The sequence below is a fragment of the Sorex araneus genome, chromosome 1 (genome assembly GCF_027595985.1).
Source record: "Sorex araneus isolate mSorAra2 chromosome 1, mSorAra2.pri, whole genome shotgun sequence".
Lineage (NCBI taxonomy): Eukaryota > Metazoa > Chordata > Mammalia > Eulipotyphla > Soricidae > Sorex > Sorex araneus.
Genome location: NC_073302.1, coordinates 249,383,184 through 249,401,772, shown reverse-complemented (window position 1 = coordinate 249,401,772; position 18,589 = coordinate 249,383,184). Strand labels below are relative to the sequence as shown.

Below are 18,589 nucleotides of genomic sequence, written 5' to 3'. Positions count from 1 at the left end.
CATGTTGGTCTCATTTTTTGTGTAGTTTGAGAATATTAATATAGCTTTAATAAGTAAATATTTTTAGGTTCTAAAACTGACTTTTCATCCATCTTTATATATTAAAGTAAATTGGAAGAAAAATAAAAGACCATGTATTCAGTATACAGTAGTATTACCTTTTCAACTTCTGGAATTGTTCTATTCATTGTTAATTTCTCCTCATTGTAAATAAATCATAGAGTAATATGCAAGAAAGAAAGAGCCCCCTATCCCATCTATTATTATTAATTCATTATTAACACATCTATTATTATTATTACTATTCTATCTACTATTATTACCTATTAATGTCATTCCCTTCTTTCTCATACTCAGCCATATCAAGATTTTATTTTTTACCACTGCAGTGTCTTTCATAACCCTCATGCCCCATCTCCATTTAAGGTTCAGCCCAGCTTATTAGTCATGGCTATGACTAGTTTATATTTCTTTCATACTAAAAGAAAAGAGTCTCTCATTCCTTTATTTTTTTCTTAAATTCATGACTGACTTCTTGAATAGACAAGGCCAGAGTTTGAGCTAGGATCCAACCCTTTTTTGAAAAGAAAAACAAAAGTTATTCATGCAGCCCCTAGAAATCTACCTTTTTTTTAAGTGAACACATGGAAAGTACCCTCCCACCCACCATCCCCCATGCCTCTGAGGCAATGTGCAATAGGCCGTTTCTTGTTTCTGCTTAGTATTCCACATTCTGGACTGTTTCTTATGTCTGATTGTTTTGGAGCTATTTATTTTCTTATTTACATTTCATATAACCTAGGAGTTAGCTGTGAAGACTTAATTCGGTTTATGTCCTCACTTTGTTATAGGATTAATCACTGATCACAGTTGCTAGCCTGCCTAACTGTAGCTTCTGCATCATCTTACTCCTAATATGAATTGTTCATTCTGCTTTGCAGATGACTTGGGCACGAGTAATACCATCTGTTGGATTTTAGTGTAAGCTGAAAATAAGTGAACCTGAGGGTCTTGTGTTCTCCTGGAAGTTGAATGCCTGGACTCTGGTGTATATGTCCCAAGCATCGTAAAACTCTAGCTGTTCCTTCTTTCTTCTTCTCAGCGGAATAGAGCTGCGCATATATCTAAAGATGCACAATGAATAGTAATTAGTTATTCTTTAAAGAAAGCCAGGGCCAGCGCAACAGTCCAGTGGGTAAATAGCAATACTCCTTGCACACATGGTCGACCTGGGTTTGATCTCCAGCACCACATGTGATCCACAAGTGCAGAGCCAGGAGTAAGCCTGAGTACTCCTGTGTGTGTCCTCAAAACCAAGCCCCCAAAATTCAATAAATAAAAATAAATCTAGAATATTTATAGCATCTTTTACCTTGTCTTAGAATAACATTAATTTTTTTTTTTTAACTTTCAGAGCTTCAGTGAAGATGTATTTCAGTCTGTGAAATCATTACTACAGAGTGAGAAGGAACTGTGCAGCATATCAACAGAGGACTGTTTAAAGCAGGATGAGCATGCCAAGTTATCTGAGGTTTGGTTTGTTCCTACCTAAGCCCTTTCCTGCTGAACCAAAGTGTTTCCTTGTTTTTGAAGCAGTGCCAGAGCCCCACTGGCCACTCCTGAAGATTGTTTGGCTCTGGGGACCCAACTGCTTAGTGCTCCTGCTCAGGGCTATAGTGGTGCTGTCCTGTCAGTGCATTGGTGGAGGGAAGCCAGAGCCATACTCAGTGGAGAGAGGAGGCTGTGAGGTCCATGAAACCAAACTTGAGTCTAGTGCATGCCAAACATGTGCTCCAGCTCTTTGAGCTCTTTCAGTTATCTTCCCTTACTTTTCTTACACCCACTTTTCTGGGTGTGGCTCAAAACTAAAAATAAATAAAATTGTTCAGATTTTTGCATCTTAATATATGTATAGGAAATACTTATTTTAAATACCAGTTGACATCATTGTAGCACTGTCTTCCCATTTTTCATCGATTTGCTCGAGCGGGCACCAGTAGTGTCTCCATTGTGAGACTTGTTACTGTTTTTGGAATGTCGAATACGCCACAGGTACCTTGCCAGGTTCTGCTTGTGCGGGCGGGATACTCTCGGTAGCTTTCCGGGCTCTCTGAGAGGGATGGAGGAATCGAATCCGAGTTGGCCGCGTGCAAGGCAAACGCCCTACCTGCTGTGCTATGGCTCCACATCATTGTATTAGTGTATTATAATGACATGTAAGTGAGCCCACAGCCGTTACTTTTTAAAACATTTTTGTATTGGTTCTCATATTCATAATACTGTTAATGATGGTTTCCCTCCTCACTTGTTTATTTTTTCCCTCTGTCAGTGTTTCCAATCTTTGTTTGAATTTATTCTATAAGGAAGCCGTAGAGCCTTTTTTCTACAATAAAACTGCAGTCCATTAACACTTTTGTGTATGAAATATGAGAAAGTATTAGTTGTTGAAACTTAAAATTGATACCACATTAATATTTTTGTTTGAAATGAGAGCTCTAATTATTATTTTTAATCACTATTATTTTAGGAGAGACTTTTCCTTCATTTTTCTTAAAAGACTGCATTTGAGATAGTGCCATAGCATGAGCATACCTTTTGGGCCTGTAGTATTTTGAGATTTGGTCCTCTTTCCTATAGTCAACTCAATTTCTGTTACTCAGGTTTCTTCTTTGTTACTCCTTTTTGCATTTTCAGCAAAACTAAGATACTCCTGATCTCAGATGTTTCCAAGTATAGCTAGTCTCCTTTGCCCTGCACTCAGTTTTCCAGCCCATATTTCTCCAGTTTCTTACTTAGTAGTGCTTTTCTGAGCCCACATTCTGTGGGGAAGCTTTCTTTGCTCAAGGGAAAATATAAAACTGCTGGCATCTTCAAAATCTCATGTCAGCTTGTTTTCTTTCAAGTATCAGTTAAAGGAAATGTGAAAGAATAGAAGGAATTTCTCTCTCTTTAGACTATACGTATCACAAGTATTTTTTAAGGAAAGGAAGGAAATTTGTCTCTGTTATTGAGAGCTTATGATGTCTCAAGCATTCTCATTTGCATTCCATAACTCAGGGTTCTTCAATCTTGTAATGGTATGCTTGCTTTTTCAAGCCTGTATTTACTCTCTCTCTCTTTCTCCCCTCCCCCTCCCCCTCTCTTTCCTTATCCCTCCCCTCTCCCTATCCCTCTCCTCTTTCCTCTCTCCCTCCCTCTCTTTCCTTTGACATATCTCTCAATTTTGTTTCAGTGAAAACTATTTTGCTTCACCAAAAAACCCAAAACCCTTGTATCGGTGAACAAAGGGTTGCCTTGCTTTGAGTTTACTCAATGAGGGGACAGACTCCTGGTGATTAATAGCTTACATACGCACCTAGGGATTAGTGCTGTAATAACCATATCAGAAGGAAAAGGCTGGAGCCATAGTATAGCAAGTAGAGCTTGCCTTGCATGTGGCTGACTCTGATCCCTTGCACCACTTATGGTCCCCCAAGCCCACCAGAAATGATCCCTGAGCACAAAGTCAGGAGTAAGGCCTGAGCACTGTCGAGTGTGGCCCCAAAACAAACTAACAACAGCAACAACAAAAAGACAGATCCTGGGGAATTTAAGATTCCAAATCATTAGGATTATATTGATTGTTGCTATGCTTATGTTTTACCTGTGCTGTTTTCCTTAATTTTTTTCTTCTTTTTGGGCCATACCCAATGATGTTCCGAGGTTACGCCTGGCTGTACATTCAGGAATCACTCCTGATGGTGCTTGGGGGGACTGTATGGAATGCCGGGGATCGAACCCAGGTCAACCGCGTGCAAGGCAAACATCCTTTTCACTGTACTATCACTCTGTTTTCCTTCATTATTAAGAGTTGATTATTCACAGTACTATCATTTATGTATTTTATACTTTTTTTTGTCCTACTACTGAGTTAATTGTTTAGACTATCTTCAAGTGGAAATTTTTTCCTGTGATGTAAAAGAGATGAATGATAAAATTTGTATTATAAAAATTACAATAATTTTATTATAAATTAAAATAATATCTTTAGCCTACTTCTCCCTCTGGAGAAACTGGCAATCTTCTGAGAGTTTCCTGCCCCCATGGGACAGCCTTGCAAGCTCCCCATGGTGTATTCATATGCAAAATCCAGTAACAAGCTGGATCTCATTCCCCTGACCCTGAAGAGCCTCCAGTGCAACATCATTAGGAGGGCCAAGTCGAAATAGACTTCTAAGATCTCAGGGAAAGAACGAAATGAGGTGTTACTGAGCCCGCTCGAGAAATCGGTGATTAATGGGATATTGTGATTGTGTGTGATATAATAAATTATAAAAAGTCTTATTTTTATGTTATAGACCTTGTAGAAAAATAATCATTGACAGCATTACAAAGAGAACTATTATTAATCCTGTGAATTACAGGAAAAGGGGAGGAAAAATAATATCACTTACAATGCCATCATCCAAAGTTGTAGATTGGTTTAGTTTTTACTCAGTATTATTTTCACACTTTTGATTTTTAAAATCATGTGCATACACCATACTGTTTTTCTGTAACTTCTCTTACATAAGGAGTGTGATGAGTTTTAACACCATTGGTTATTCTTTGAAAATTTAATTATATGAACTTCTGCAAAATAATCTCTACATAAGGGCAATGAAAGAAGGAAGTGATGGCACCACAGAGAATTAATGAGGAGTTGAGACTGCCAGGGAAGGCCTTGCTGAAGACATTCATTTGGAACTTATATACTGAAATTCATTTATATCTAGGGATATGAATGTTCCAATATTGGAGATCCATGTTAAGGATCTCTGCTAGGCCGTGCTATGAAGCCCATAGTCACAAACATCCCAGACATACCCTACACCCGAAGGCATCAGCTATCTCAAAACTTGGGGGCCCTCACTTTAGATTTTGCTAAAAATGGAAAGATGGAAAGATTTGAAAAGATGGAAAAAATGGAAATTTTTGGAGGGGGAGTGAAATATTACTGGAATGAGGTATGAGAGGATTTTTGTATGTGCATATGAGAAGGGGTGATTGGGACATTGGAAGGAGTGGTTTTATATATATGAGATATGCGTTGAGAGTACAATTGATTGAGCTTGCAAGAGAAAAAGATTAGGGGGGCTGAAGAACTCTAATGTGGAGCTAAATCTGTTGAAAAATGCTGGTGATCATCTGAAAAAATCAACCTGTCAGAATAGTATTTCAAGGTGTTACATAATTTTATTTTTCATTGTCAGCTCTGTCAACAATATTGAAGAAACATGTTGACAAATCAAATTAATGGAGCTTTATTCCTTTTTCATTCAGGTTACATTTTTAGGTTTTAATGAAGAGACAGATGCTGCTCACATTCAGGTAAGATTGATTTGTTGAACTGGAAAGAACTAAAAATTTATATTATGAAATTTTTAAATTTATACATGAAAAACATGATCTCGTGAGACCAAAATTTTAACTGAGCTCATCTGGTGTCACTTCTCTATAAAGTTAAAAGATGACACTTGAAAGCAGTTCTTCATTGTGCCTTGAATAGTTTCACTTTAGCATTTTCACTTGAGTGTTGTTACAGAAAGCAGTTTGAAGTTAGATGACCACAAAAGTCATTTATCAGAGGTGGTTACCATCACAGGCAGACTGTTTTTCCATTCAGTGCATAATGTAGAAGCTAAGACTGCTTTTTAAAATTTTGATAGTTTTGTTTATCTGATTTATTCAACAGATTATTATTTTTAGAACAAGATAGAGTTAATTTAAAGGTAAAATCTATATAAAGCAACAGTTAGCCAATATGAAAATTTGAGCCTGTTTGATCTAGGCAGATATAACAGAGGGACTGATAAAAAAGATTAAGATTGACAAAGAAAAGCTTCACAGTCACTAACGGAATAGTTCAAGTGTGTGGTCAGCCAACTTGTTCTGCTTCTAAGTGGAAAAAAGCCATGTTTCTTTCTGTGTTAGTCAGGTGTCTTCTCAGAGGGAAGAAATAACACTCTTCAGTTCTTTATGAATAATGCCTATTAAAATGAAAGCTGTGCTCTGTGTATTCATTGGGCCCTTGCTTAAAGTAAGTAGTTTAGCCAGAAGGCACCAGAAAGAGCATTTTCCTCAGAGTATGTATACTTTTAAAACTGAGAAAAGTGTTTCCAAGTATTTATCTCAAACTCTACTTTCCCTTTAAGTTATTGGCATAAATGTGTTTAGAAGGGGTCAGCAAGTATACATCCTCAGCTTTGAAAAAATTCTGCTCTGTACCTACGAAGCCTGCATGAAAAGTTTCATATTAGACCTGAACACTGCAGGCTGATATTTGCAATTAGAAGTTTTAAATGCCTAATTGTTCACATCTTAAAATAATTTTCATAGTTTGATATTAATCTGTTTAAAAAAAAACAGAGCAAGTACTGAAATATTTAAAAAGTACTTTTATTTTTGAGTTAAAAAATTTGTGGATGATAACCTGTGTGTGTTAATTCCTGTTAACCAGCTTGTTTAACCAGTTTTAGGTTTTTTAGGGTAGACCCACATCATATATAGGAACCTTAAACTTCTATGGTATTTTTTTTTTTCTTTTTGGGTCACACCTGGCGATGCACAGGGGTTATTCCTGGTTCTGCACTCAGGAATTACTCTTGGCAGTGTTCAGGGGCCCATATGGGATGCTGGGAATCAAACCCGAGTCGGCCGCGTGCAAGACACACACCCTACCCACTGTGCTATCACTCCGTCCCCTCTATGGTATTCTTAATTGTGTTATTGTTTTAACTTAGGATTTGGCTGCTGTTTCTTTAGAACTTCCAGCTCTTCTGAATTCACTGCACTTCTGCAGCCTAAATGAAAATGAAATTATCTGTATGAAGGATATAAATAAATCATCAGATATGAACAGTGGCCCTCTAAACCGGGTAAATATTATGTATTATTTTTTATGTATTATTGTGTTTTGTTTTGTTTTGGTTCCAAATCTGGCAGTAAGCTCAGGAGTTACTTGTGGGTCTTCCCCTAGAAATTACTCCTGGCGGGCTTGAAGACCATGTGGGATGCTGGGGATCGAACCCAGGTTGGCCATGTGCAAGGCAAATGTCGTACCCACTGTACCATCATTCTAGCCCTTAATTTTATGCATTCTACCTAATGAATGTTTGGGGGCAAATTTTACAATGACATTTGATCAAGAGTATTAGACAATTAAATGTTCAGATAATGTTCCTTTAAAATTTTTTTTTAAATTAAGTATTAAGGCACTGAGATTTACATAATGATTTAATAGTTCTTCATAGTTGTGTTTTAGGAGTACAATGTTCCAACACCAATTCCACTGCCAGTGTTGACTTTCCTCCACCAGTTACTTCCACCCCCAATCAGGCTCAGTGACTGGCAGATTTTCAACTTTGGTTAATGCAGCTTAGGTCTCATGCTTGCGTATTGTTGGCTCTGTATTTTGTATATGTATATCTCTCCATCTACCACGTATGTACATGTTTATGCTTGTATGATAGTTCTATACCATGAATGAGTCATAAGAAATCTAACTCATGAAAGCTCTAAAATCAATGGAGAACGGAACAATTTGATAATAGCTTTAAGTCAGATTTTTTTACCATGTGAAGTAAATGTTTGCAAATACACATTCATTTCCCTTGAAAAATTTTATTTCTGTGTTTCTTGAACTTCCTTTGTGTTAGTTATAGGAATCTTTTCTATTATAACCACCCTCAAAACATAGAAATGCTGTGTAAGAGTAAAGGAGAACTGCTTGCTTCATTTTCTTGTTGTATTCTTTAAATTTACTCTGATTTACAAGAGTAAGAAGTGATTTTCTATTATATTTAGTTTCTAGCTTTTGAATATTAGGTCCTTTGTCAGTATATATATTTTTGGAGATATTCATGAAAAACTTGGCAGCTTGTTTTGTTTTTATTTATTTGTTTATTTTTGTGAGTGGTCTCCCAAGTATTATGTATTGAGCCTGGGGACTTTGCCAGGTGGTATTCAGTCAATCTGGCTAATAATGGTTTAGTTAGGGTCCAAGGACATGATGCTGCTTGCACCCTGTAGTGCCACATCTTGGGAGTGTCCTTGGAGCCTCTCTGTCTACACACAGTGATGCCTGGAGGAGGTGGGAGGGACCAGATAGTGCTGGGGACTGAACTGGGGTTAGATTCATGATTAGCTTCAATATCACCCCAGTATTCTTAAAGCTGTAAACATTGTAAATTATACTAGGAGAATTGATGTTAAGAGAAGGGATCAGAATTTTCTTTGTGACTAGAAGACAAAGGGTTATCATGTTGGAAGTTCTGGGAAAATAGGATATAGAAATAGAGTAGAACCCAGTGCCTGGCCTCAAGCAGTGAAAAGTATTGGGAAGCTAGATGACTGATTAAATAAGGAAAGCCACACGGCTGCACAGTTATGCAGGAACACATAATTGCCACGGTAACAGACTGAAGTTCAGTGACATTTGAGGGGATCGAGTAGGTGGAAATTGAATACCTGGATATGAAATAGATCAGGAAATAAAGAGATTGGGAAGTGAGAAATGTTCTAGAAAAAGAATAAGGAAAACTAAGTATAATCAAAACTAAATAAAATCAAAACGTCTTTGAGGATACGTGCATTCTCTGATTTTCCTTTTTCCTGAGACTTTTCTATTGTCCAGGTTTTTCTTTCCAGAATGCGTTGATGTATAATGTAGTTTTGAAACTAAACTTGTATTTATCATCTTTTTACTTTCCCAAGAGTAACCATTCTGGAATGCTTTGTGTCATGAGAGTGTCACCTACGTTGCCAAGACTCAGAATTGATTTCATCTTTAGTCTTCTAAGTAAATATGCTACTGGTATAAGGTACACACTAGACTCATACTTGCATCAGAAACGCCAACTTGAGACCACTAATGAAGATGATGATGATACCAACCAGTCTGTGTCTTCCATTGAGGATGACTTTGTTACTGCTTTTGAACAATTAGAAGAAGAGGAAACTTCAAAACCATATAATGAGGGTTAGTCTTTTTACAAAACTTTTCTTGAAATAGCAAATTAAATTTGAAATTCAGTTTTTAGAGTTCTAGACAGATTTGTTTGGTTGAGTTTTCTTTGGAAATTTGGTCCAATTTTTTATTGTTACTAATATTGTTGTAATTGTTTTGGTTTGGGGGGGCCACACCTGGCAGTGCTCCTGGCTTCCTGGCAGGCTCGGGGGTTATATGGGGTACCAGGGCCCTTTACTGTTCTTATATAGTTAGTATAATGTTATTATACTCTTACTATTACTGTTTTTCTCATTATCTTAAGTGTCTGGAACATACGTAGGTTCGAATTTAGCACAGCTGACAGTCTCACCATATTAGTGTTTCAGACATACACAAAAGCATATTCAAGCATCCTATGTATCATTCTCAGATAGGGGTAAAATAAAACTGTTTCAGTAAAAAGGTACACATGTTCTCCAGTGTAACTGGGGATGAATCTCTTATATAGTTCAGAGAGATCCTATGCAATAGGTGTTTGCAGGGTTAACTTTTCCTGTTCATTTAAATTAATTTGTTTGTGTTGCTGGTGATTGAACAGGGCCTCATGCATGAATGCATTCTTTCTACCATCAAGCCACATTCCTTCCTGGCCCTAATTTAAATAATTTCTTTAAAAAATGCCCTTCAAAAATAATTGAACCATTTTGTTCATCTGTAGGAATAAACATTGCTGCAGCAAGGAGCCAGTGTGATGCTGCTTCACAGACAATTTCTGGTCACCATGTAGAAACCCAGGATGTGAAGATTCTGGATAGATATGGGCAGCAGAAGTCATCTCCCAAAGCCTCAGTGTCCCTAACGAGTACTCTGGGACATAAAGAACTGACTTCAGTGAAAGCTTCCGTCACAACATCAGTGTCTGAGCCTTGGATCCAGAGGAGTTTTTATAGGTCATCCACAGCAGCTTTGGGTAAAGATGGTGACGCCCAGAAAACATTGTTTTCTTCTTCTCCCGCCTATTCATCTGAATCGGAATGTTCAAGTCCAAGTCCTATCATTTTCTTGGATGAAGAGGGATATCAAAAAAGTTTAAAAGCCAAACTTGATCTCCCTAAAATTCCTGTGATGAAAGATGACATAGAAGATTCAGACTCAGAGGTCAGTGAATTTTTTGATAGTTTTGACCAGTTTGATGAACTTGAGCAAACTTCAGAGACTGCTTGTCCGTGTCCAAAAGAGCCAGACACGGGGAAGCCATCACACAAGAAGGGAAACAAACATGAAAAATCCTGTTCTGTAACCACTACTATGAATCCTCAGAAATTCAAGTTCGATCGTCCGGTTCTCCCAGCTAATGTTAAAAAGCCAACTCCTCGTAAGCCAGAGTCCCCTTATAGTAGCCTGTGTGATGCTCCAGATTCACCTCGCCCAGTGAAGGCCTCAGGGGAAGACAGTGGCTTGTTTAGCCCTATTCGATCCTCAGCTTTTAGTCCTCTGGGAGGCTGCCCTCCTGGGTGTTTTTGCCAAATAGAAACTGGTGGAGATGATATTCATGAAAATTTCGACACTGTTCATTGTATGTATGAAGATTATGCAGATATCCTTTCATGTGAAGTACTGGATTCAGTTCTTCATAGTCCATCTACAAATGTAATACCAGACACTGAAAATATTGAGAAGGAAGAAAAGCCTCTAGCTCTTACGTGTGGAAGCCTTGATTCAAAAAGTAAATCTAAAAATAAACCTTTAATGATTAAAGATAGTATACAGAAATTTGCAGCAGATCTTGTGGAAAAAAGTATTGGTAGCGCTTTCAAAGACTTACAGAAAGGAGTCTCTTCATGTACCAATGCGTTGTGCCACTTAGCCATCAAATTGACATCCTCTGTTTTTCAGATGGCATTTAATGAACTGAAAAGGCAACGTGCATTTTCACTGAGAGAGCATGCCATTAGTGGTCTGGCTAATTTTTTGGTGAGTGAGGCTTTATCAAATGCTTTACAAGATTTACAGTATGTTAAGAAGCAGATATTTACCAATACAGTTGCAAGGTTTGCCGCAGATCTTGCTGAAGAGCTTGTATTTGAAGGCATCATGGAAGTGTGCCAGTTTTCATACCCTCCAACCCCTGCATCTCCACAGTGTTGCTCATTTGACTATGAGGACAAAGTTGTGAAGTCATATGCAAAAGATTTGTCAGAATCTGTAATACAGGAAGCATTTATTGAGCTGTCACAAATTGATGTGGCCTTCACACCGAAGGCAGCTGTTAGTGTTTCTACAAATAACATAAACTGTGTGAGTGCAGAAAACATGCCAGTGACACAGACCACCTCATTTCCCTCCACTTCTAGTGGTCCAACAGTTACATTGATAAAACCAGTGCAGGACTATAAAAAAGAGTACACAGTTCAGCAAGCCTTGTTTTGTACTTCCGGAATTGCTACTTCTGTACCAGTGCCCTTGGCAGGAAGTACCCTTCTTCCATACCATATTTCATCTGATGTATGTCAGGTAGGGTCTGCTCTCTTTTCTGATGACAGTAATTCAAATGATGATTCTCAGCAAGCACATGCTACAACGAAAAGCAAAGAAGAAGTAGCTTGTTTGAGAAATATTTGTTTACCTTCAGAACAGAGTAATCCAGATGATTTTATAACAAGAAATGATGATACTGCAATGAAAAACTCAAAATTAACTAGTGATCCTGTGATTATTGGCAACTTTTCTGCAGCAGTGGTGCATACAGTACTAAATGAATCTTTAGAATCAGTGACATCATCTAAAGTTACAAAGCCAGTTGATGAGCACATGGATTGTTTAACTAAAATAGTGAATGGAAGCACCTCTCCTTTTTACTCTGATCAAGCAGACCAGCAGTGGAGTGATGCTAGCAATGAGGACATGTTTGCTGATAGATTATCTGAATCTATTATTAGACATTCCATGGATACAAGTAAATCAGTAGTTCTAAATCTAGATAAAAATTTGATACACAAGGAAGACTTATCTGTTCCTGGAGAAGAGTCACAATTGACCTTGGAAAAGTTCCCTAAATGTCCAGATGGTCAAGATCATTTAACTCCCTCATCACTTTCAGTAGAAAAGGATTGTGTCCCGGAATGTAAAGGCTCTGTGGCTCATGAATTTTCTTCAGAGACACTGCCACTTTGTCCAACGATGGCAAATCAGAATCTTGATTTGAAGGAACTTGCTAAGGACAGATCAGTGAGAAAGCATAGTTTGAACAGCACAGCACTCGAGTCCTTGTGTTTGGGGCAGGAAAGCTCTTTCCCCCATTCACATACTTTCTCATCCACAGTGCTTACATGTGTAGATGGTTTGCAGGTAGAAGATAAACAGAAGGTCAGAGATGGAAATGTAATCCCGGATACTCCACCATCTACTCCTCTAGTACCATCCCAGGCTAGTTCTGAATGGGATATCAAGAAGTTAACCAAAAAGCTTAAGGGGGAATTGGCTAACGAATTTGCTCCCGCTACACCACCGTCTACTCCTCACAACTCATCTGTTGGTAGTTTGTCTGAAAATGAACAGCATGCTATTGAAAAAGAGGAGTTCATGTTGAAACTCATGCGATCTCTTTCAGAGGAAGTTGAAAGTAGTGAAGGAGAAGAGCGGCCGGAAGGGGATACGAAGCCAGACTGCTCAGGGGAGAACGTACAGTTTGCAGAAGCACTGGCCACCAACATCATTTCTTTTGCGACTGAAGTGGCTGCTTCCCATTTAGATCATAAAATAACTCAAGAGACAAAGGGTAGAAGCCCCTGCTTAAATGTACAAAATCAAAGAGGTATATCTCCTGCTTTTTTAAATCACTCTGATGAAAATTTACAAACAGTGCACAATTTTGCAGGTGATATAGCAGCAGAAGTCATTACAGAGGTAGAGAAAATAGCAAAAGTGAGAAGTTGCACTCTTTCCAGGCCAAAGAACAGCTGTTACAGTGACAGTGACAGGGATCATCGGTCAGAGAAGCTAGATATTGAGTCTGTAGCACCTTCAAGGGAAATGGATCCATTTTTTCTTTCTCTTCCACCAAGTTCTTGCATGTTAGGACTGACCTATAAGTATCCCAGCTGTGAAAGTGTAACCGATGAGTACGCAGGTCACATTATCCAAATACTCAAACAGGAAGGTGGTAATAGTGAGTTAATAATGGATCAGTATGCCAATAGACTTGCTTATCGATCTGTTAAATCGGGATTGCAAGAAGCAGCTAAGACAACCAAAAGGAAGAGCGATTCAGACATGTTGCCTGTGCAGAGCTCACAGGTGAAAGCCAGCAATGATAAAGAATGCCATCAGGAAGTAGCTAAAAAAAGACAAAGTAAAAGAAATGGAGGCTGCTTTCATAAACTTCAGACTTGTGAATGGACTCAGGATATACGTAGAAATGAGCACTCGGAGCTGTACAGTTTTTCCAGTTCTCTTGCTCACAACATAACAAAAGATGTTAAAAAAGAGCTGACAACTACTGTAGCTGGCTTGCCCAAATCCTTAACCGATTCTTGCCTTTATGAAAAAGCTGGGTGTGATGAAGATACTGAGTCTTACACTGAGTCAGAATTTTCCCAGCGTCCCCAGCCGTCCTCAGATACTCAGAGATTTTACCAAAGTACAGGCAGCTTAAATGGCTATAATCATGGGAAGAACATTGTCCATGCAATAGAAAAGTATGCTCAGAAAGTAGTTGATGACACCTTAGAGCTGAGTTTAAGACCCACAGTGTTTCATAGGTCTAAGAAGGCAAAAATGGCAGAGAGGATCACTTATGCAGAAAAGTTGTCACCTCTTCTAAGTCACAGTTGCAGGCACTGTGACCGGAAAGAACTGCATGATTGCACTGGAAACTCATCTCAGCTCCTTTTCAGACAAGATGCATTTGCTGGTTGTAAGTCAATTAATAATCCAAGACACAGCAACTTCTTTCAGAAATCTAGAATTTTTCATCTTGATGTCCCTCAAATTCATGTTGATCTTGATAAGAAGGTAGTGCTCGCTGAGAAGATAGTTGCTGAAGCGATTGAAAAAGCAGAGAGAGAGCTGAGCAGTACCAGTCTGGCAGCTGATAGTGGAATTGGACAGGATGGCATCAGCTTTGCCGAAAGCCTAAGCACGGAAATAATGACGTCAGCGATGACAAGTCACGGACATTTTAGCAGGTAAGTGTCAGATTTCTTTTGAGGCTTACAATAAAATTTCTCAAGAGTTAAGCTTGATCATACATTCATACATGTCTTAGGTCCTGTTTGAAAGATACTGTAGTTTTTAACCCTAAGTTAGCAAAAAGAATTTTCCCTTTTCCCTTTGTTTCTGGTTTGGTATCATACATATTGCTTTCATATAAATTGTTTGATTATCCCACCACAGTCCTTTCAGGGAGGGAATTAATCACTTACTGAACTGGAAGATGAGGCTTAGGGAAATGAACTTGCCCAAGTTCATAAAGCATGAAAGTAGGTAAGTTGAATTGAAGACACAGCTGGAAGATCTCATGCAGCAAATAGTATTAACATGTTCATTTACTCCTCTGCTATTTATTTGTTTTTATATTTTGTTTTTGGGGCCACACACAGTGGTGCTCAGGGCTTCCTCCTGGTTCTGCACTCAGGAATCACTCCTGCTTGTGTGTGGGAAGACATATGGAGTGCTAGGGATTGAACCCAGGACAGCTTATACAAGGCAAGTCCCTGCCTGTTGTACTCTCTCTCTGGCCCCTTTACTGTTAAAATTTTCTGCAGTGATTTTCTGTCTATAGACTTGTTTTTTGATTGAGAGCAGCATCTAAGAAAATTGCTTTGGAGGAGAAAGCAAAAATTCTCTGAATATCTCTATTGCTGCTCTCACTTCACCCTATGAGGGGGACAGTTCTTCCTGATTATCCTGGTGCTGTGTTTGTTCTTTAATAGCTCCTTCTTATATACTGTGATGCTCATGCCTTAGTTAAAAATTTTCAATTCCCCCCCCCCTTTTTTTTTTTTGCCTTTGGGGAAAATATCAGGACCAATTTGTTTTGTTTCTTTATATTTGTTAGTTCCACTGGACAGAGAAATGACTTTGACTTGAGTCACATAATACCTCAGGCTTTCTAGTGGTTTTTGTCAAAACCATGACAGGGGCCAGCCTCTTGAGAATGTTAAAATAGAGAAGTACAATTTGGCCTGACCCGTGAGTCTTTATAGCATCTTCTTAAGAGATAGTCTGTCTGGTGAACAAGGAGAGGCCTCTGCTATAATCAGGCGGCTTCCTTTTTCCTGGAGCAGATTACAGGCCTATCCGACCCACTGCATATCTGCCTGGTCTGTGAGCTAAGAATGTTTTCATATATTTTTAAGTGGCTGACAAATCAGAAGAGGAATTTGACATAGAACAGGGGTTAAGCTACTAGCCTTGAATGCAGCCTGCCCCTGTCGTCATAATATAGTCTCCAGAATGTAGCCTGGAGTGATCTCTGGGCACAGAGCCAGGAGTAAGTCCTAAGTACAACCGGATGTGGTTCAAAAAAAAAACAATAACCAAAAAGAATAGAATATCGTTTTATGACACATAAAAATTTTATAAGATTAGAAGTTCAGTTTTGTAAGTAAAATTGTATAGAAACAAAGCTCAGCTTACTCACTTACATATTGTCTTTTTTGAGGTAGTAGATTTGGGTAGTTTTGACAGACTTCATGGTCAGCAGTACCTAAATGTTTACTTTGGCATTTACAGGGGGAAAAAATTGCAAATAATTTCCTAGCCCTACATTTTTCTTACATGAGGCTGAACATACAATAAGTGGCTAATATATAACTGAATACTGGTAATAAGGTAGGCCTTTCTACACTGGATGCAACTCTCTCCACAGAAGTGACTCAGTAAATCAGGCTAAATTTACTCATCCCCCCAATCCCAATCTTGTATTGAAAAGACAACACATTCTCAGTAATCCTATAGAGGCTCTGAGACACTCTTCACATGGCCTCACAAGTGCCTTTACTATAGATAACCTCAGTAATTTTACTTTTCCTTCTTGAACTGGGAAGAAGATAGTACACTGGAATTCTTCCTGTAAGCCTATGGTATCTCATATCAACTGTGTGGGTTTTTTGGTTTGGTTTTCTTTTTAGATGTCGGGGTACACCACTGCCAGGGTCACTCCTGGCAGTGCCCATGGGACCATATATGGAGCTGGGGTTCAAACCCTGGTCGGCTGCTTTTAAGACAAGGATCCTACTATCCCACTATGCTGTCTTTCTAGTCCTAATTCCCACTTTTAATCCGAGTTTGTATGATGTTACTTTTTTTTAATTACTTTTCTTTTTCCTTTGTAATTGTGCTAGAATTCTGCAAGTGCTGACTGTTGAGAGTTGACAGTGTATTGTTCTGCCCTTTCTTTCTAAACTTAAAATTGAATTGTCTTTTAAACTTTAGCAGGGATTCATTTCAATTGATTGGGACAGGGATTGGAGTTCAGGCTCACCAGTTATTCCTGGCTCAGCTCATGGAGGGCAGTCTCTTTTCTTAGTGGCCAGGATACCATGTGGTACCGGGGATTGAACCCAGGGCTCCAGAATGCAAAACAAGTGCCCCAACCCTTTGATCAGTTTCCCTGGCCCTAAACTGGTTATTTTTAAGGGTATTACTTGGATTATTTACTTATGTTCCCTTTTAAATGTTGGAATCATAAAAGTAATTGCAAATATTTCACAGAGTTGTAAGTGCAGAGGGATGGCACATGAGTGTTAAAGAATTTCATGATAATTGCATTTTTGAAGGAGTCCTAAAGTACATTGTCAGCCAAAATAATGAAGCAGTCATTAACAGCTGTCCCACGCACCCCACCTAGTGGTCATTTCAGCCCCCAAACTATGTTAGATTGTAGTGCATAACAGGTTCAAAAGTGAAACAAGTAAGCTGTATTTGGTACAGAAATATGGTGAACCTTTTTTTAGAATGCCTGATTTAGTTCTGGTTCTTGTACATTAAAAGCCCTAAAGAGAAGGGCACTGGGAATATGGAAGTAAGACAAAACTTTTATTTTGGGGCAAAGATTATATGTATTCTCCCAGTTTATGTTAGAGCGGAATTAAATAATTAGACATAGAAAACAGCATAACCTGTCACACTTCACGGGAAACCTAGAGAAAGGGAGTTAGAGAAGAATGGCGGTGATAAGTGGCAATTGGGGATGGTTGCAGTTTCGAGAGGTAGCAGGACGTTTGGCTTAGAGCCACCAGTGAGGAGAATGAGTCAGGGGACCCAGGGGCGAGGCGCCGGGGGAGTGGGATGCGGGCAGAGTTCCCGTTGCTGAACAGGAGTGCGCCAGGGAGAACAGTAGGAGTGGGACAGGTGGTATATAGTATTAGCACTTGAATTTTTAAGAGAGGTTTGATCTCAAGTCTTGTTTAAAAATTATCATTTGGTGGGCTGGAGCAATAGTACAGTGTGTAGGGTAACTTGCCTTAGCAACCATTAACCTGGGGTTAATCCCCTGGCATCCCATATGATTCCCCAAGCCCTGCTAGGAATGATCTCTGAATGCGGAGCCAGGATTAAGTCTTGAGCACTGCCGAGTGTGACCTAAAATTAAAAAAAAAAAAATGCAACTTTTCCCTTGAGAATAACATGTAGGGGGGCAGTTAAAGTCATTGAAAAATGAGTTGGTTTTCTTACGAAGATGGAATAAAAATAATGGCTCTGTGTTGAATGAAAGGACAGGTTATATGATCCATTCTCAAGATCACTGTGTCACCTAATCACTGTCATCCCATTGCTCATCGGTTTGCTTGAACGAGCACCAGTAACATCTCCATTGTGAGACTTGTTACTGTTTTGGCATATCAAATACACCGTGGGTAGCTTGCCAGGCTCTGCCATGAGGGCAGATATTCTTGGTAGCTTGCTGGGCTCTGTGAGAGGGGTGGAAGAACTGAACCCAGGTTAGCCACGTGCAGTGCAAATGCCCTACCTGCTGTGCTATCGCTCCAGCCCATATATATAATATATATCCAAATAATTATACTTTATAGATAAAATATTTGCAAAATGTATTACATCTGTCATTTATGTTCTAAAGCTACATATCATGCTGTGTTAGTGCAGGGGAGAAGATATCATTCTTAAAAAGTGATTTTGTCTAAATTTCCAAAACATACTGAAATTAATCTATAATGTATGGAAACCAAAGCATTTGATATGGTAAAATATTTTTTCTGGTGTGAAATCTAAGGGTTTTTTTGTGTGTGTGTGTGCTTTTTGGGTCACACCTGGTGATGCACAGGGGTTACTCCTGGCTCTGCACTCAGGAATTACCCCTGGCCGTGCTCAGGGGACATAGGATGCTGGGAATCGATCCTGGTTTGGCTGTGTTCGAGACAAATGCCCTACCCACTGTGCTATTGCTCCAGCCCCAGGATTTCATTTTTGAGAATAAATAAATCATAAAATGTTGAGAATAAATATAAGATTTTCTTGCTATCCTGTCCTGCCTGAAACAATTATGTGCACATAGATTTTTCACTTCCTCACATAAGGTATTATTCTTCCAGTTTTCATCTACTCCTAGACATAAAACACTGCTAAAAATATTGCTTGATTGACTCTTTATTATAATTC

General features: G+C 38.8%; 1 protein-coding gene across 3 annotated transcripts in view; it reads left to right on the top strand.

Annotated features, from left to right (window-relative positions):
* The window catches only part of AKAP11 (A-kinase anchoring protein 11), a 51,419-nt gene that overhangs the window by 15,749 nt on the left and 17,081 nt on the right, over nucleotides 1–18,589 (top strand). For all 3 annotated transcript variants that reach the window (XM_055124143.1, XM_055124144.1, XM_004604672.2), the window contains exons 3-7: nucleotides 1,415–1,531; nucleotides 5,302–5,349; nucleotides 6,762–6,896; nucleotides 8,734–8,998; nucleotides 9,687–14,154. In XM_055124143.1, the coding sequence (XP_054980118.1) occupies nucleotides 1,415–1,531; nucleotides 5,302–5,349; nucleotides 6,762–6,896; nucleotides 8,734–8,998; nucleotides 9,687–14,154 (5,033 nt within the window). The remainder of the gene's footprint in view (nucleotides 1–1,414; nucleotides 1,532–5,301; nucleotides 5,350–6,761; nucleotides 6,897–8,733; nucleotides 8,999–9,686; nucleotides 14,155–18,589) is intronic.